The sequence below is a fragment of the Protopterus annectens genome, chromosome 3.part1 (assembly GCF_019279795.1).
Source record: "Protopterus annectens isolate FY-2018-M chromosome 3.part1, PAN1.0, whole genome shotgun sequence".
Classification (NCBI taxonomy): domain Eukaryota; kingdom Metazoa; phylum Chordata; order Ceratodontiformes; family Protopteridae; genus Protopterus; species Protopterus annectens.
In genome coordinates this window covers 1475284659-1475305136 of record NC_056732.1, presented here as the reverse complement: position 1 = coordinate 1475305136, position 20478 = coordinate 1475284659, and the positions used below count along the sequence as shown (strand labels likewise).

The 20478-nt window shown below is 41.8% G+C and overlaps 1 protein-coding gene across 1 annotated transcript in view; it reads right to left on the bottom strand.

Annotated features, from left to right (window-relative positions):
• Positions 1–20478, bottom strand: part of STAM (signal transducing adaptor molecule) — a gene marked incomplete in the record, with an annotated part of 1274308 nt that overhangs the window by 811702 nt on the left and 442128 nt on the right. The window contains 1 exon segment of the mRNA XM_044067544.1: positions 13165–13311. Within this exon segment, the coding sequence (XP_043923479.1) occupies positions 13165–13311 (147 nt within the window).

The following is a 20478-nucleotide window of genomic DNA, read 5'->3' as shown; positions in this document are numbered from 1 at the left end:
CTCTATCCACGTTGTCGTAGGATACGCCTGTGGAAGACCGAGTCGAGGGGGTTGGAGACTTGGAATGATGTAATATTGGTGACCTTAGAGTAGCGGAGAATGGCTCCAAGACTGGGGACCGGCTCCGGAACTCCAACTCTGCCGGCACAGAGACAGATTGTGTCAGAGCTGTAGATTTTTCGGCTCCAACAGGCTTAGTCCGGTGTCGAAATTTTGGCAGCCTTTTTTGATGGCTCAGATAGAGCACTAGAAGATTAAAATCTCTTCCCAGACTTGTCTGATTTTGAAGTTGGAGACTCTTGAGTTTTTGGTAAACCCAGACCTTCTTGTATAGCCTCTGAGTAGGGGGTTTTCAACAGTCCTCTCATTATCAATTTGTTTTTCCTCTCCAGGAGAGCTCTGTGATTAAAGGAATGACGAATGCAGTAAGACTCCTGGAGATGGACAGCTCCTAGGCAATAGACACAAACTATGTGCATCAGTTAAAGAAACTTTCTGCCCACATTTTTCACATTTTTTGAAACCTGATGGATTTGAATCCTTAAAAGGCATCCTGACAGAGAAGAGGGATAGTGACAGAAGAAAATTAGCTAGATAAGTTTTTTTTTTTTTAAACAGTAACAACAAACTTTATCAGGAAAACAGTTAGAGAATTAAAGGATGGCACAGCCCTCTAACTTAAACGGAAGGGAAAGAGATAGCCCTCTAACTTAAACAGGCTAAGGGGAAGGCAGTTCTCTAACTTAAATAAACTGTCTTTAACAGGGTTCTTGAAAGAGAAACAAGAATAACAGCCCTCTAACTTAAATGGGCTATTTAGCTTTTAAGGTAGTAGCCAGGAGAGGGACAAAAAGGACTAGACAGAAGACGATGGCCAACAGCAGAAAAAATAGCTAAAAAAAATGGAAATAAACTAGCACAAAAGTTAACTATTTTACGTAAAAATCAATGAAGAATAAGCAATTGCTAATAGTAGAAACTATAATAAAGAGTATACTTAGCCAGAGCTAGTACAACGAGCACCCGATCTTGTTTAGCAGCAAACAAGACCTGGTGAGGTTTCCTGGTGCATGCTGGGATAGGGTTTAGTCACGAGTTGGTAGAAGACCTCGAGCTTAGATATAAAGGCAGAGTCTGATCCGAGGATCGGATCCAAACTCATCCTAATAAAGAATGAAGGCAAGATAGGACAACAGCACATCTTAAATTTCGAAGACAGTATTAGTACTTACAAAATGGTATAATAACTGTAACTGTATGCTGTACACATGTACAGATATCAGTTTATGACTTAGGTTATGAAAAGTATTACATTTTGGCAAATAACTCTGCTAGGAAAGATGGCAAGGTGATGAGTGAGGTATCCTTTTGAAACCACTATCAAAATGTACAACTTCATATAATACTAAGAATGGTGAGCAACATACACGGACAGATATCCCAGTTTGTTTTTCTTGTAGGATTATGAAGATTAGACATATTTCTGTAAATGTGTGCAAGGAAGTAAGACAAGGTCTAGGGTGAAGTATAATATTCACAATAGAAACAAACTTCAATTTCTGCAATCAATTAATGCTTATCTATGATAAGGACAGAAATCCAAGATTTGGCTTATTTGTCACATTATGGAAATTAGAATATTTCTCATTACTATACCAATGTCTTTGCAAGGGAGCATGGTGATGACGCACATGATGTGTCGTTCTGAAGCGGATATTGAGCCACACAACTTGTACACTGATATCTAGTCTGTTACAGGTGATGCGATATTATGGTTTGTTTAACTATCAGATTATGAGAAGTATGATATTAATCATATTTCTGAGAATATCTCAGTAAAGGATTACCATACACTAATGGTTAAGGTATCATTTTAAAGCTGACATTCAAACAGATTACTTATAAACTGCATGGGTCTACATGGTATGCTCACCAAGATATTGTGATTTGTTTTACCAAAAAGATAAAAAAATATGCATAACATCAGCATTCCTTGGCAAACAATAATTACTTAAATGCCCACTATCAACATTTACAACGCTGGAAAAATCAGTGTCCACTGAATAACTTTCGCATTTACATTTCTAGTTTATCTCTTATGGTTAAAGAGTTATGAACATTTGTTTTCTGTATAGTATTACAAAAGGATTATCTGAAAAAGAGCTCAAGCTGGACTGTTCCCATGGTGGAAGTAAACCAGTCAGGATTTCCTGAGCTGCTCTGTAGGGAAGGAGATAAGGTGTTAGTTTTCTAGATAAATAGACAAGAAGGAGAGAAAAAACTAAGTAAGGTCTTGGGTGCAAACACTTGGCAGACAGAACACTGCATATGATCGTGGGAAGCATTCAAACAAAATAGGCAATGGCTATGACAGCCTTTATGGGGAATCTGCCTTCTACTCTGACATATTCCCTTTCTGGATGATATAAAACCAATCAATACTAAAGAAAAAGAAAATAATGAGAAAACGCCAATGGGGCACATATCTGAAAAAACAGCTTGGCAACCAGCAAAGAAAAAAGGCGTTCAGAACGACATTCAATGATGGCATTCAGACAGATGACAAAATAGCTCTGAATGTGTGCTTCCACAGGTCACCGTTAGGCCCTAAGCCTTGGGCGGGGAGCTCATACATGTAATGTACAGCTCCTATTAGTAATAAAGGCTTTGGCATACTGGCCTGGATGTTGGGTTATCCTTGGCAGGAGATCCCTTCTGTTAGGAACAATGCAGCAATGATATGGAAGGACATGATCCTGATTTCAAATTCTCTATGGTGAAGAAAAATTCTTTTACAGGCATGGGACTACAAAAACAAAAGAGCAAAAGCTCAGCTTTCCTACAGAAACTGGTGAAAAGAAACTGATGGGACGAAAGAACGGACATTCTACATGTGGTCTGATTTTTGACAGCAGTATGAAAAATGAGTTTTGCAGAACACTGAGACAATACTAATATGACCACTTACACGCTTCCTGAAATGGGCCATGCACTAAGGTGACATGGAACAGAAAACAGATTTTGTATTAACCAATGCCATTAAAAAAAGGAAACTCAAAAACAGATCCATGGTTCCCACAACAATTCAAACTTCATGACAATACTCCTTTTCTCATCGCACCTTACTTCACAGAACCATCATTAAAAAGAAATATTCACAACTTGCATAGCCTCACCCAGTCTCTTCCTCTTGTAAAGGAGGCTCTCCACATATCCTAGGAATGGGGTGGTGTAAACGGCTACGACATACTACTTACTGTGATTGTGAGAAATCTTAGCATAAGCTTAAGAAGTAACAAAAACTCTAAAAGAAAACTCCAACTTTTTTTTTCACTGTTATCTTTTTCTAAGCTACTTTAATGCATTAAAATAATTCTAGATGCTTCTTATAAAATGTTTATATGTTGTTCCACAAAATGATCAACATGTAGCCAGACATTAAAGTGGTCTTCTTTTAGTGCTTTTCCCCTGCCCAGAATCCATTTCAAGTACCATTTATACGAGTCATGTTAGACATAAGGAAAGTATGCTGTCTTCCTAGTCCACGGAGTAGAATGGCAGCAGTATAAGTCATGGGCATCTTGCACGCTTTCTATAACAGGAATGTTTGCATTTTACTCTTTCCTGAATGACTATCATATACAATTCTCTCAGACCCTGTTTTAAGCAATTCAGACCAATTTTACAACTGCAGTCAAACAAAGTCGCTAAATTACTGGCTTTTGTAGAGACTGTCATCTTGTATTCATTTGTTGACCGACAGGGGAGTACACATTTTTTGATAAAGTCCATGTACTTAGGACAAAAGCACTTAACTTGTGCTTTAAATGCATGTGTTTGAGAAGGACTTCTAATGTGGCATTTTTGGTTTTAATGGCAGATGTTCCCCACACTTTTCCTGTGATGTCAAAGCTAGCACCGTCATGCAAGAGTTGTTACCACTTCAAAAAACTTGTCCTGCTACAAAAGTACTTTACAAGCACAGCACTACATATAAAATAAATATATATATATATATATATATATATATATATATATATATATATATATATATATATATATATATATATATATACACACATATACATATACACACACACATATTATATATATATATATATATATATATATATATATATATATATATATATGGCTTCACTTTATAATTCCGAAAAACTGAAATCCCGAATTTCAGTTTTTCTAACTTGTAAAGTCGAACGTTGAAAAAAAAAGTGCATACTCGCAAATCCAAATATCTCAAATTCACGGTTATGGCTTTACGGTGCGTTGCGTGCGGTGTTGTAATTGGATGGTGTTTCGTGTGGTGTATGGATTTAGGTGTCATTTAAGGTAAGTGTTTTGTTAGAGTTTTGTGTGGAGTTTGAATGTGTGTGAATGTGTTTGTTAGTTGCACATGTGGGTTAGGGTAGGCAGATGAAAGTATGGGTGTGTAAGTGTTGGATGTGTTGGTGTCTGTATATGTGTGATGTTTGTGTGTGTGTGTGTGTGTGTGTGTGTGTGTATATATGTTTCCTTTCTGTGTGTGTGTGTGTGTGCGATCTTGGAGTTGGTATATATAAGTAGGGGTGTGTGGGGCGCAGCCCCCACATGGGGGGGGTGCAGGGGTCTTGCCCCCCCTTGCTTATATGTAGTGTAGGTTTGTGTTTTGTTTGTTGTGGTTTGGGATGGATGATGTGTGTTGTATGGTGTTTCTGTTTGGGATTTTGTGTTTCGTGATTGTGTAGTTTTGGGATTTAGGCCATTCGACTATATGGTTTCGAAAAACTGAAATTCAGGATTTCAGTTTTTCAAAATTATAAAGTGAATACATGTGTGTGTGTGTGTGTGTGTGTGTGTGTGTGTGTGTGTGTGTGTGTGTGTGTGTATGTACACACAGACATATAAACATACACACACATACATAAGCACAAAAGTACAGTTTTGTACCTACCATAAATGTAGATGTTCGAGTGTATACACTGCTGCAGTCATTACACTTAGGTTATTCTGCCGTCAGGCAGTTCCCCAGTCGGCCTGAGTTCCAAAGTCTTGGACCGGCGTCAGTTGCTGTCGCCTCCTCCCTGATGTCAGTGTGACAGGGGTAATAGAAGATGCAGCAGACGCCATTTTCTTCAGTTTTTCTTGCCCCAGATGTCAGGTGCCTCTAAATAGGTAGGCAATTCCAATTGCTAATAAAACATACACAAGAAAAGCAAAAAACAACTTACAGCTACCAGCAAATACTCCCCATAGGTAGTAAGGGTAGAGGACATAGGTACGTACCAGCCAGTAAGAGGGGAAGGAGGGAGGGTAACCTGGACTGCAGCAGTGTATACACTCGAACATCTACATTTATGTTAGGTACAAAACTGTGCTATGTTCATCGTGTTACACTGCTGCAGTCATTACACTTGGGTAGAATCCCAAAGCTGAGGTAGGGTGGCTGGTTCTATAAGGCATTAGGAGTGGCTATAAGGCCCTGCAGCGGCGAAGCCAGCTCTGGATTTAGAGTATGGAGGCAGATGGCAATGCTTGGTGAAGGTATGTACAGAACTCCAAGTTGCTGCTTCCAAAATATCCTTGGTAGGTACTCACCTGAGGTAGGCAGTTGAAGTGGCTGTTGCCATGGTGGAGTGAGATCTAATGCTGCTAGGTACAGGTTTTCCATGCTATGTGTAGCAGAAACATATACAATGTCCTATCCATTTTGAAATAGTCTGTTTTGAAATGGCTTTTCCCTGTGCTCCTGCAGCATATGCTACCAATAATTGCTCAGATTTTCTGAAAGCTTTGGTTTTGTCCAAGTAGAAGCATAACTGCCTGTGAATGTCCAAAGAGTGCAGTAGTCTCTCCCCTTTATTCTGTGGTTTAGGATAAAAAGTTGGCAGGTGAATAGTTTGGTTTAGAGCCACACTGGACACCACCTTTGGCATAAAAGTAGGGTTTAAAGACACCCTGTCCTGGTGGAAAATGAGGAAAGGTTCCACTGCCATTAGTGCCTGTAATTCTGAAACTCTTCGTGCTGATGTTATTGCCAAGAGCAGAGCAGTTTTCCAAGAGATGTATTTTAATTCTGCTGTGTTGGCTGGCTCAAAAGGAGGTAAAGTTGGCTTTTCCAAAACAAAGTTGAGGTCCCAAGTTGGAGTAGGTGCTCTACGGGGTGGTCTTATGTTTTTAGCCCCTCTGAGGTACTGTTTTAACAGAGGATTAGAGAAAACTGGTGGATCAGTGTTGTAATGAGCAGAGATGGCAGAGGCGTGGATCTTGATGGATGAGAAGGAGAGGCCTTTGTCCAGCATCTCAGTTAAGTATTGCAGTTATCTGAGGAATGTTTGGGACAAGAGGGTCAAGGCTATGAGCTTGGTTCCAGGCACAGAATCTCTTCCATTTATCCGAATAGGCTTTCCTGGTACTAGGCCTTCTGGCCTCCAGAATGACATCCATAACAGCTTTGGAGAGAAGCATTGCTTGCTTGATTAAGGAATCTTCCATGCAGCTAGGTTTAAGGTCTTTAGCTGGCTGTGTAGTATTTATTTGTTGTGCTGAGTCAGCAGATGTGGGATTTGAGGCAAAATCCAGGGTGGTTCTTGTGCGACGCTCCTTAAGATCGGGTACCAGTGCTGGCGTGGCCAGTCTGGTGCAATCAGGATCATCTTTGGCTCTTCCTGCCTGGCTTTCATGAGTACCTTTGGCAGGAGAGGTAGTGGTCAGAAAGCGTATACTTGTAGGTTCTCCCAGCTGAATGAGAGGGCATCCACTTTCCATGCTTGTGGATGGTAACTCCTTCTGCAGAATTTTTGTAGCTGGCAGTTTATTGGGGATGCAAACAGATCTATGTTCGGACCATTTCTCTGTTATCATTCTGAATATTTGTGGATTCAACTCCCATTCGTGGGGATCCATGATGTTTCTGCTTAAGTCATCTGCCAGTGTGTTTTTCTCTCCTGGCAGGAATTGTGCTTGCACATGAACTTGAAGGTTTATAGCTGTGTTCCACAAGGTCATGGCTAGTCTGCATAAGGGGTAGGAGTGAGTGCCCCCTTGCTTGTTTATGTATCACATAACTGTGGTGTTGTCTGTCTTTAGTAGTAGTTCTCCTGGATGCAGCAAGTCCTTGAAAGCTATAAGGGCATTTTGTACAGCTGGCATCTCTTTTTGATTGGATGTGAAGATGCCTTTGTTCTGTGGGCTACGTGCCCTGAATACATTTGCCTGCCATGTGTGTGCCCCAGGTGTAATCCGATGCATCTGTTGTCAGTGTTTGCCTGGCTGTGGGTTGTGTAAAAGGCTGTCCCTTGTTGAGGTGACAAGCTTGAGCCCACGATTGAAATTCCTGTTGAAGGCAAGGGATTAGTGGTATAACTGTTTCCAAACTTTGACAGTGTTGAGACCATACATTCTTTAGGTACCATTGTAGTTTCCTCATATGCAGTCTGGCATATGGAATTAGTAGTATGCAGGATGCCATGTAACCCAAGGCCTGCAGAATTTTTCTTGCAGGGAGTTGGGTCTTTGTTGCCATCAATTGAAAGTATTGAGTCAGTTGTCCTTGTTTGTCTGGCGTGAGATAAGCCATCTGGGCCGTTGTGTTCAAGCTGGCACCCAGGAATATAATTTCTTGTGAGGGCACTAGTTTTGATTTCTTTTCATTTACTGTGTACCCCAGGCAACTTAACTTTTTTTTTACAAACGCCAGATGCTTTGGAAGAATGTCCTTGCTCTCTGCTTGAATCAGGCAGTCGTCCAGTTACAGATAAATTTGAATTCCTTTCTGTCTGCAAAATGCAATTACTGGTGCCAGGCACTTTGTGAAGACCCTGGGAGCAGTAGATAAGCCAAAGGGCAGTGCAGAAAATTGGTAGTGCATTGAACCAGCTATGAATCTGAGGTATCTTCTGCAGTTTTGTCTGATAGGGACATGCAGGTATGCCTCTTTGAGGTCCAAAGTCACGAGCCAAACTTTCTTACCCAGCATGGGAAGAAGCTGCTGTAGTGTCAGCATTTTGAATTTCAGAACATTCAGGTAAGTGTTTAGAGATGAAAGATCCAGAATGGGCCTCCAGGCTTTGTCCTTTCTGGGTACCAGAAAGAGTCTTGAGTAAAATCCTTGTCCTTGCTCCTGTGATGGTACCTTTTGAATAGCTCTCATATCCATGAGTGCTGTAATTTGTTTTTGAGCCTCTGCCCATTGATTTGGTGGCAGATTTGGCATTCCTTTTAACCTTGGCAGAGTGTGAAAGTGGAACCTGTAACCTTGAAATACAATGTTGGGAACCCATTTGTCTTTGGTGATCATTTGCCAATTGTGGTAGAAGAGTGCCAGTTTTCCTCCCAAGGGGGCTGCCAAGAAGGATTTGTTTGGCAGCTGTAGTGGGAAGTCATTGGAGCTGCTTTTTATATGGTTGGGGCCTGTCTTCCCCTTCTTTCTGGCCTGACCTTGTGTTTGACCTCTACCTCTTGGACGTCTGTATCTTCCCCTTTAAGATCTGCCTGTAATTGGAAAGGACCAATTCTTAGTTGGCCAGTTTCTGCTAAATCTAGGAGGATGAACTTGTAAGAAATCCTTCACCGTTTGCATAGATTTTGCCTTATCCTCCATTTTCTTTAATACCTCTTCTGTCTTAACTCCAAATAACACATCCTGTTGCAAAGGTGCATCCAATAATTTTGCTTTAACATGATCTGGTAACGTATGTTCTTTTAACCAAGCATATCTTCTAATGACAGAGCCTGTAACTGCTGCTCTGCAGGAGGCCTCTAGAGAATCAAAACCGCATTGCAAAGTATGCTTTCCCACTTGTTCAGCTGCATGCAATAAATCCTGCATTTCTTTAAAACTAGGAGGACCTGATTCTGAAAGCATTTTTTTGTTTTAACTGAGACAGTAAAAATTGCTGATATTTTAGCATGTGAAACTGGCAATTTAAGGCTCTCATTGCTAAAGTTGCAGACGTATATACTGTCTTTCTCCATCTGTCTAATGCTCTGGAATCTCAGAGGGAACTGGATTCTTGGATGATGAGGCCACAACTCCTTTGGGTCCCTGAGAAATAGTTTCAGGGTCAGCTACAGGGCTTTTATACAGAAATTTATGTGAGTCAGGGACTCTGTAGTATCTGTCAGGTTTAACAGGGGCTGGAGGTAAGGAATCAGGATTTAAGCTGGATTCATTATACACATCATCCACAATATCTAACACTGGCAGAATAGCAAGGGGTCTGTGTTGAGGTAATAAAAGGATGTCTCTGAGCCTTTTCTTGGATTCTGAGTAATCCTGGCCTTCCCAATGGAAATGCTCCCTCATGGTATGTAGGGTTTTCCCCAAAGGAGTAGTCCTCAGGCGGTGAGGTGGATGGAATTGATTCCTCAGCATCAGAATCCTCATAAGGGGGTAAAGAGTATCCTGGGACTGAGGATGAATCAGAAGAGATGGACACCTGGTCGGATGAGTCACAGTCTGCATCCTGTCTAGGCCTTTTATCAGGAGGGGGATGGGACCCCCTGATCAGAGTGATTAGGTCTTCGGCCATTTTGAGCATTTGTTTCTTGGGCATGGAGGCCTGTCCTGGAGAATTCTCTATTTGTTTCTTTGATTTTAAAGGAGGCTTAGACTTAGTTGATGGTTTAATGCTTAACTGGGTAGGTTTGAAGACATTCTCTGTAGCTGTGGGTTGCTCAGCTACTCCAGATCCGTCTGAAAGATTAGTCTCGGTAGGCTGAAGAACTTGTGTGTCCGAAGCCCAGGCCATCTCCACGTGGGAGTCAGAGGCGGCCTGTGGTTCTACAGAAGCAGTCATCAGGGGCTGCGAAGGTGCCTTGCTGAAAACCGGAGAACTGGCGACTGGCCTAGAAGAGTCTTCGTCGTCAGTTTTGGGCCTCGGATGCCTATCCTTGTCTTTGCGCTTTTTGTGTATTCCGGTCGTCGTAAGTTCCGACGGCATGGTATAATTGAATTTTCTACCAAAATAATGTCGGGCAAAGTCAAACCGACGTTTAATAGTGCGCTTGTTAAACCTAGCACAAAACCAACAACCAGTGACGTTGTGGTCAGGGCCTAGGCATGGGATACAATAGGAATGGAAATCCTTATGAGATATTTGCTTCCCACAAGAAATACAGTTATTAACTTTTGCTGACATCGGTCTGAGGCAAGAAAAAGTTTCCCCAACGGGGTACATAGCTTTGTAGAAGACTTTGGTTCTGGATTCGGAATGAAAATCTCTGGAGACAGCCGACCGGCACTTGCGAACTGCTTTTGCTTCGGGCACCACGCGGCAAGAAAGACTGAAGAAAATGGCGTCGGCTGCATCTTATATACTCCTGTCACACTGACGTCAGGAAGGAGGCGACAGCAGCCAACGCCGGACCAAGACTTTGGAACTCAGGCCGACTGGGGAATCGCCTGACGGCAGGATAACCCAAGTGTAATTACTGCAGCAGTGTAACACGATGAACATCACACATACATATATACACGTACACACAACTATTTGATCTTGAATTTATGTTAGTAGATATTTTAAACTGAGGCACAAATGCATTCGTACATTATATTTCCCACTTATGTTAAATCGCTACCCCTTGATTTGTTACACTGCATGCTAACATTTCATCAAAATCATAATATTAGAACTACTAATTTGGCATGCTGGATGTGTAATACTAAGACTAATTTCTAAACTGTTGCAGTTACAGAAAGTACAATTTACAAGTGGATCCCTATACAAAATACACTGGATATAAAAAATTTACACACCCCTGTTAAAAAAATGCCAGGTTTTTGTGATATAAAAAAATGAGACCACAATAAATCATTTCACAACTTTTCCCACCTTTAATGTGATCTATAATCTGTACAATTCAATTGAAAAACAAATCTGTTAGGGAAAAAAATATAAAAAATAAAAAAGCGTACAATAAGCTGGGTGCATAAGTGTGCACACCCTTAAACTTATACTTTGTTGAAGCACCTTTTGATTTAATTACAGCATTCAGTCTTCTTGGGTTGGAGTCTATCAGCAGGGTACATCTTGATTTGGCAATATTTGCCCACTCTTCCTTGCAAAAGTGCTCCAAATCTGTCAGACTGCGAGGGCAGCAGCCCTCTTCAGGTCACACCACAGATTTTCTTTTGGATTTAGGTCTGGGCCATTCCATAACTTTAATATTCTTCTGGTGAAGCCATTCTTTTGTTGATTTGGATGTAGGCTTGGGGTCATTGTCGTGTTGAAATGTAAAATGCCTCTTCATCTTCAGCTTTCTAGCAGACGCCTGAATGTTTTGGGCCAAAAGTGACTGGCATTTGGAACTGCTTATAATTCCCCTCCACCCTGACTAAGGCCCCAGTTCCAGTTGAAGAAAAGCAACCCCAAAGCATGATACTGCCACCACCATGATTCTCTGTGGGGATTGTTTTCTTTTAGTGACGCAAAGTGTTGTTTTTGTGCCAAATGTATCTTTTGGAATTGTGGTCAAAAAGTTAACCTTGGTCTCATCAGACCATAACACATTTTCCCACATGCTTTTGAAAGACTTGATGTATTGTGTTGCAGATTTTAGCTGGGTCTGGATGTTTTTGTGTGTAAGAAAAGGCTTCTGTCTTGCAACCCTACCCCACAGCCCAGACCTATGGAGAATATGGGAGATTGTTGTCACATGTAGTACACAACCAGTACTTGCTAGAAATTCCTGCAGCTCCTTCAGTGTTACTGTAAGTCTCTTGGCAGCCTCCCTGACCAGTTTTCGTCTGGTCTTTTCATCAATATTGGAGGGACGTCCAGTTCTTTGTAACATCACTGTTGTCCCATATTTTCTCCACTTTTTGATGACTGTCTTCACTGTGTTCCATGGTATATCCAATGCTGTGGAATTTTTTTGTACCCTTCTCCTGACGGATACCTTTCAACAATGAGATCCTGTTGATATTTTGTAAGCTCCCTGCAAACCATGGCTTTTGCTATAGCAGGCAACTGGGTAAATGTCAGGAAAATCCTACTAGGACAGCTGAACTTTATTTGGGGTTAATCAGACTCTCTGTAATTGATGGGAGGTGTGTATCCAAGAAAACTGAATGCTGTAATTAAATCAAAAGGTGCTTCAACAAAGTATTAGTTTAAGGGTGTGCACACTTATGCAACCAGCTTATTGTATATTTCTTATTTTTTAGATTTTTTTCCATAACAGATTTGTTTTTCATTTGAATTGTACAGGTTATAGGTCACATTAAAAGGTGAGAAAAGCTGTAAAATGATTTATTGTGGTCTCATTTTTATATCACAAAAACCTAGCATTTTAACAAGGGTATGTACACTTTTTATATCCACTGTATGTGGTTGGCTGTTTGGGTTACCATCTTTTTAGATGCTCAGAGTGCGATGCTCTTATTGAAACCTGAGATTGTACAGGGAAAAAATGCCACCATTAAATGAAAAATAATTATTTTCATCTCATCACCAAAATAAAGACTCTCTGATATGCAATGTTGGTTGGTTGGTTACAATACTTTTTATAATAGTAAGATTAATTAAATGTAGCAGCAAAGCTTTCTGTGACATTTAGAGAAAAAGCCAGAAAATATTTTTTCAAAATATTAAGACATTTGCCTTTTTCATGCCCCCCCGGCAGAAATGCCCAAATTAATACTGCTGTGCAGAAAGACAGACAAGTGGTAACCCTACGAACTAGGTATCTTGATACTGCTTCTCTTCCTCTGTACAATAAAGACAATGAAAATCCTTTGCAACACACACCTTTTTATTCTTTTCTATGACATACAGATCTACATATTTCACTGTATTTGTGCAATGCTATGCCAGCAGATATAAATTCCTCTGTCAATGTATGTCAGACATCAAACTTCAAAAAGGAGGGTGGGCTTTCCTTCCCTTTCCTTTGATTTCAAGGTAAGGAAATTAAAGTTTCAAGAAGTATAAGCAAGTTGCTGGTACTCAAAACAATACTGTAACCATACTATAGGGTGAAAAACATTCTACTGGTCCAGTTAAACTGTAGGAAATGTAGGACTTTTCCTTTAAACCAAAGTACTACTCTTTTTAATTAAAGAAAACAGAAAACACATTTAACACACTCAAACTGCACTATAGGAATACTTTGTGAAATCTAAATGTTCTATGTCTTTATATAGCATCAATTCTTTGTGTGTACCTGTGAACCAGCAGCAGGAAATGAAACTCCTTGTTCTTTCAAGTTTTTAATCATTGCAGAAATCAGACTAAGCTGGGGGTCACTCTTAAACTCTTCACTCCATTCCACCATAAGAGCTTTTAATTTTTCACACACTTTTGGATGACCCTGAAAAACAGAAAGTAGCATGGTAACTCTTACATTTCAAAACAAGTTAGCAATAAAATTAAGCAACTCCACATATTTGAAGACGACCGTAGAGAGCACTAACATTTTCTTTAATTAATTTTAGTAGATGCATAGATGATATACAGAAAGTACAGTTGTGTACACTTACAATAAATGTAGATGTTCGAGTGTAATCATGTTGCAGTCATCACATTTGGGTTATCTGCTTGCAGTAGCCCTCAGTCGGCCTGATTATCAAAGCCTTGGGTCCTGCGTCAGTTGCTGTCTCATCTTCCATGATGTCAGGTAGTCAGGGGTATAAAGCATGCAGCCAACACCATTACATCAGTTTTTCTTGTCCCAGATGTCCGGTGCCCCCATAATGGGAAGCAATTATATATACAAGGCTACACCTCCAACAAAAAAGCAAACACACCAAAAAGCTTTAAGCATAGTAAACAAGAATAGAGGTATAGCCAATAGAAGTTAGGGGCTGGACGGAGGGTAACTAGGACTGCAACAGTGAATACACTCTAACATCTACATTTATGGCAAGTGTACACAATTGTACTATGTTCTTCGTGTTTCACTGTTGCAGTCAACACATTTGGGTAGATTCGCAAAGCTAAGGATGGGAGGAGGAAATTAGATAGCATTAGGAACAGCTATAAGGCCCTGCAAGACTGCAGTGGCAAAGCCAGCTCTGGATTTAGAGAAAATTGGCAAATGGTAATGCTTGGTGAAGGTATGTACAGAACTCCAAGTAGCAGCTTCTAGGAGGTCCCTGGTAGGGACACCTCTGAGAAAGGCTGTAGAAGTAGATGCAGCCCTGGTTGAATGTGGTCTTATCCCCTGTGGGGTAGGTTTTCCATGGTGCCTTTAGCAGAAATGAATGCAATGGCCTATCCATTTATAAATGGCTTGCTTTGAAATGGCCTTCCCCTTTGCCCCTGCCGCAAATGCAACCAGTAGCTGTTCAGATTTCCTGCGAGGTTTAGTCCTGTCCAAGTAAAATCTAAGTTGTCTGTGCACATCTAAGGAGTGCAGAATTTGTTCCCCTTTGTTCTGTGGATTAGAATGGACTGATTAAGGGCCACAATGGATATCACTTTGGCATGAAGGAGGGATTGGTCCTGAGGAACACCCTGTCCGCATGAAAGATGATGAAAGGCTCCACTGCCATGAGGGCCTGTAATTCAACCACCCTTCTTGTTAAAGTGATGGCTAAAAAGAAGGCTGTTTTCCAAGAAAGGAATTTCAACTCTGCATTTGCAGCTGGCTCAAAAGGAGGTAGAGTGAGGCTGAAATGGCTGAGGCATGAATTTTGATGGAGGAAAATGAAAGGCCCTTTGGAAGCATCTCAGTTAAGTATTGAAGAATCTGAGGTAAATTGGGCACTGCTGTGCCCATCCTTTGAGTTTGGTTCCAGGAACAGAATCTTTTCCATTTTTCAGCATAGAATTTTCTAGTACTAGGCCTCCTTGCCTCCAGAATGGCATCCAACACTTGCTTACTGAGGGATGGTAACGGAGAGATCAGGTAATTAGTCAGGCTGCCAAGTTTAGGGTTTGAAGCTGTGGGTGCAGAATCTGGCCCTCCTGCTGGGACAGCAGGGCAGGGGTCTGAGGCAGGTGCCATGGTACCAGCAGTGATACACTGCTCAAAAGGGGGTACCAGTGATGGCGTGGCCAGTCTGGTGCAATCAGTATCGTCCTTGGTTTGTCCTGTTTGATCTTTAGTAGTACTTTGGAGAGGAGAGGCAGAGGGTGAAAGGCATAAACTGGTTTTTCCAAGTGAAGGACAGGGCATCCACTTTCTAAGCTTGTTTGTGGGGAGTCCTTGTGCAGAATTTGTCCAATTGGTAGTTCTGGGGGAGGGGGGCAAACAGGTCTATCTCGGGGCTCCCCTATTTGTTTCTCAACATGTTGAATATCTTTGGTTCGAGTTTCCACTCGTGTGGGTCCATGAGATTTCTGCTTAGTTCGTCTGCCAGCGTATTTAGCTTTCCTGGCAGGAATTGAGCCTGTAGGTGCACTTGGTAGCTCAAGGCTGTGTTCCACAGAGCCATGGCTAGTCTGCAGAGAGGGTATGAGTGGGTTCCCCCCTGCTTATGTACCACATAACAGTGGTGGTGTCCGTCTTTACCATTAATTGTCCTGGAAGAATGTAGTCCTTGAAGGCTGTCCGAGCATTCTGTACAGCTAACATTTCTTTTTGATTGATATGCAGGCGCATTTAACTTGGGTTCCATTTGCCCTGAATGCACTTCCCTGCCAAGTGAGCCCCTCATGCATAGTCTGATGAATCTGTTGTCAGGGTTTGGGCAGCAGGGTGTAGAGTGAATGGCAGTCCCTTGTTTTGGTGGCAGGCCTCTGACCACCAGAGTAACTATCTGTAGACAAGGTATGATAGGAATCATTGCTTCTAGATCATGAGAATGTTGGCACCATAAGCTTTTTAGATACCACTGTAGTTTCCTCATATGCAGTCTTGCATATGGAATTAGACTGCAGGAGGCCATGAACCCCAGGGCTTGCAGTATTTTCCTTGCAGATAGCTGGGTCTTTGTGGCCAGTAGTCTGAAGTAGGCTGTCAAATAAACTTGTTTCTCTGGCGTGAAGAAAACCATCTGGGAAGTTGTGTTCAAGCCTGCTCCCAGGAATACAATTTGTTGGCAGGGTACAATATGTGATTTCTTTTCATTTATGGTGTACCCCAGAGAAGTTAGCAATTTCTGTACAAATGCCAGATGATTCAATAGTATGTCCTGGCTTTCTTCCTGAATTAAGACAATCATCCAGGTATGGGTATATTTGAATATTTCTTTGCCTGCAAAATGCAATGACTGAAGCTAGGCACTTTGTGAATACCCTGGGTGCAGTAAATAAGCCAAAGGGCAGTGCAGAGAACTGATAGTGCATGTAGCCTGCTTTGAAGTGCAGGTATCTGCTACAAGATTCCCTTATTGGGATGTGCAGGTAGGCTTCCTTTAAATCCATTGTTGCCAACCAGGCATCCTTGCCTAGCATTGGAAGCAGCTGGTGAAGAGTTAGCATCTTGAATTTTGGGATCACCAAAAATGTGTTTAGGATAGAGAGGTCCAGGATAGGACGCCAGGAGTTGTCTTTTCTGGGCACCAGGAAAAGTCTTGAGTAGAAACCTTGTCCCCTTTCCTCTTCTGGGACAGGCTGAATAGCCCTGATACTTAAGAGAGAGAGAACTTGCTTTTGAGCCTCTGCCCACTGATTTGAGGGGTAGATCTGGCCAACTATTTGGGGATGGTAAGGAGTGGAAGTGGAATCTGTATCCTTGGGAAACTATATTTAAAACCCATTTGTCCTGGGTAATGAGCTCCCAATTTTTTGCCTGCAGGGCAATCTTTCCCCCTAAAGAACAGTCAGTTGTGCAGGGTTTGGAAGTTTTAAAGTTAAGTCATTGAGACAGTTTACCATAAGGGGGAGTCTTACTACTCCCTGCTTTGGAAATGGCAGCCCCCCACTGCTTAGTCCTGTGAGTAACTTGGGACTGAAGTCTGGGTGTTCTGCTGGTAATGGGTTTGGACTGAGAAGGCCTGGAAGAGGCAGGAAAGGACCAATTCTTTGAGGGCCAATGCCTACTAAATCTTGGAGGCTGTACCTGTAGGAAATCTTTAACAGTTTGCATAGATTTAGCTTTTTCCTCCATCTTTTTAAGTACTTCTGCTTTGTTGCAGAACAGGCGGTCGTGACTTATGGGAGCATCCAGCAATTTAGCTTTAACATGATCTGGTAAAGATTGCTCCTTAAGCCAAGCATATCTTCTAAGTACAGACACAGTGACAGCAGCCCTGCAAGATGCCTCTAATGAATCAAAACCACATTGCAAAGTATGTTTTCCAACTTGTTCAGCAGAATGCAATCCTGTAAATTTTAATTTTCAGCACAGTCCGGAATCAACACCATTTTCTGTTTAAGCAATCCAATAATATGCTGCTGATACTTCAACATATGAAACTGGCAGTTTAAAGCCCTAATGGCAAAGATTGCAGAAATGTATACCTTCTTACCCCATCTATTCAGCGCTCTGGAATCTCTATCAGAGGGGGTAGGATTTTTGGCAGTAGTAGCCTTAATGCCCCTGGGTCCCTGTGAAATGGTCTCAGAATCTGCAGTAGGATTTTTAAAGAGGAACTTGCGAGAGTCAGGAACCCTGGAATACCTATCAGGTTTTCTGGGAGTAGGAGGTAGAGAGTCAGTGGCCAAGCTAGATTCTGAGAAGGCATCATCAACAATGTCCAGTACAGGGGGGATAGCTAAAGGCCTGTGTTGGGGAAGGAGTAAGAAATTCCTAAGCCTCTTTCTAGAGTCAGAGTAATCCTGGCTTTCACAAAAGAGAAATCTTCTTGAGGTGAAGCAGAGAGAATGGAGTCCTCTGCATCAGAATCCTCATAGATAGATAAGGGTAAATCCTGGTCATCAGATGAAACAGAAATTTCAGAGTCCTGATCAGAAGAATCATAAGGAAACTCAGTCCTAGGTCTCTTAGAGGGGAAGTGTGATTTCCCCTGATTAGAGTAATAAGGTCTTCAGCCATTCTTATCATTTGTATTTTAGGCATAGAGGCCTGACCATGCAGTCTGGGCATCGGTTTTCTAGACATGGATTGAGTTTTAGGCCTTGAAGAAGACTGCATTGGTTTAATATGCAAGTTAGTAGGCCTAAATACACCATCAGAAGCTGGTGCCTGCACAGCGACTCCGGACCCATCCAAGGTAGAGACATCTGCAGGTTCCACAGTTGAAGAAGCATCTTGCGGCATACCGGACTCCGAATGGGTCTCAGTAGAGGCCTGCGAATCTGAAATAGCGGGTATCAGGGGCATGCGAAAGCACCTCACTGAGTACTGGCGAACTGGCAACTAGTTTAGAAAAGTCGTCAGCAGCTTTGGACCTATGCAGTCTGTCTCTGTCTTTATCTTTGCATTTTTTCGGAATGTCGGTAGTTGGGTGGCTTACCGAAGCCATTTCTGGACAATTGAAACAAGTACCAAAATATTTAGAAGCGTAAATAAACAGACAAATAGTTAGTTGTTTAACTAACGCACAAAACTTACAGCTAGGTACGTCGTGGTCTGGGCCTAAGCAAGGAATGCAGTATGAATGAAAATCTTTATGAGGTATTTGCTTCCCCACAAGAAATACAATTATCAACTTTTACTGACATTGGTTTAGAGCAAGAAAAAGTTTCCCCAACGGGGTACTTAGCTTAGTTGAAAACGTCTTCTGAAACTTTAAGTTCTGAAACTCGAAAACGAAAATTTCAGGAGTCGGCCAACCAGCACTTGGAAAATGCTTCTGCTTTGGGTAACGCACGGCAAGAAAGACTGACGTAATGGTGTCAGCTGCATGCTTTATACCCCTGATTACCTGACGTCATGGAAGATGAGACAGCAACCAACGCAGGACCCAAGACTTTGATAATCAGGCCGACTGAGGGCTACTGCAAGCAGATAACCCAAATGTGATGACTGCAACAGTGAAACACGAAGAACATCAAATACACATTTCAAATCATAATAAAATACTAAAGAGATTAGCAGCATCATTCCTCTTAAGCAAACATGTGAAAATTCTCTCCACTGGGGTTAGTACTGGGTCTAATGACACTGCCTGAATCCACCAAAAACATAGAAAGGAAAACAAAACTACAAGATGGCAAACACAAAAATGCTAGACACCAAAGTTAAGTGCTTATCAGTGAAATAACAGAGGGCGAGGAATTTATAAATACTCGGAATACAAGGATGGTGATGTACACTCAAAGATGAGCATACTGTTTATTCAGTCGGTTTCATTGAGTCCCTCATCTGATCATAGTCAAAATGATACTAACAGTGAATACACCTTTCCCCACAAGTGGGGATCCACTTTGGATCCCAGAAACTACCGTCCCATCAGTCTGACAAGCCTCATCTGCAAGGCCATGGAGCGTATTATCATGGAACTTATAAACAAAGACATTGGCAACCTTCAAACACTGGACCCCACCCAGTTTGGATTAGTAAAGGGCCGATCTAGTCTCCTGAACCTGATTGATTCTTCTTCAAATCAGTCTCCAGAGCCATGGACAAGGGTAAGGTGGTCCACACAGCCTATCTAGACCTTGCCACGGCCTTTGACACCATCCCCCACTCTGGAATCATAGATAAACTTACTAAGCTGGGCATTAATCCCTACGTCATCCAATGGGTTGCTAAAGTACAGTTTTGTACCTACCATAAATGTAGATGTTAGAGTGTTCACACTGCCGCAGTCATTACACTTGGGTTATTCTGCCGTCAGGCGGTCCCGCAGTCGGGCAGAGTTCCAAAGTCTTGGTCCAGCGTCGGCTCCTGTCGCTTCTTTCCTGACGTCAGAGCACCAGAGGTATATAAGATGCACCCAACGCCATTTTCTTCAGTTTTTCCTTGCCCCAGATGTCAGGTGACCCAGTAGGTAGGCAATACATATTACTAATAAAAAATATACATATAAAATAAAAACAATACCTTCAGTTACAAGCAAATACACCACAAAGGTTGTATAGGATAGAAAGGTATAGATAAGTCCAGCTAGTTCAGAGGGGATGGAGGGAGGGTAACCTGGACTGCAGCAGTGTGAACACTCGAACATCTACATTTATGGTAGGTACAAAACTGTACTATGTTCATTGTGTTAAAACACTGCTGCAGTCATTACACTTGGGTAGAATCCCAAAGCCAAGGTTGGGTAGCTGGTCTATAAAGAGTTAGGATTGGCTATGAGGCCCTGCAAAACTGCAGTGGCAAATCCTGCTCTGGATTTAGAGTAAAGAGGCAGGTGGTAATGCTTGGTAAAGGTGTGCACTGAACTCCAAGTTGCAGCCTCCAAAATTTCCTTGGTAGGTACTCCTCTGAGAAAGGCTGTTAAAGTGGCTGTTGCCCTGGTGGAATGTGGCCTAATGTTATTTGGGACTGATTTTCCATGCTGTGTGTAGCAGTAACGAATACAGTGTCCTATCCATTTGCATATAGTCTGCTTTGAGATAGCCTTGCCCTGTGATCCTGCAGCATATGCCACAAACAGTTGCTCAGTTTTCCTGAAAGCTTTTGTTTTGTCCAAGTAGAAGCGTAGCTGCCTATGTATGTCCAAAGAATGCAGAAGTTTCTCCC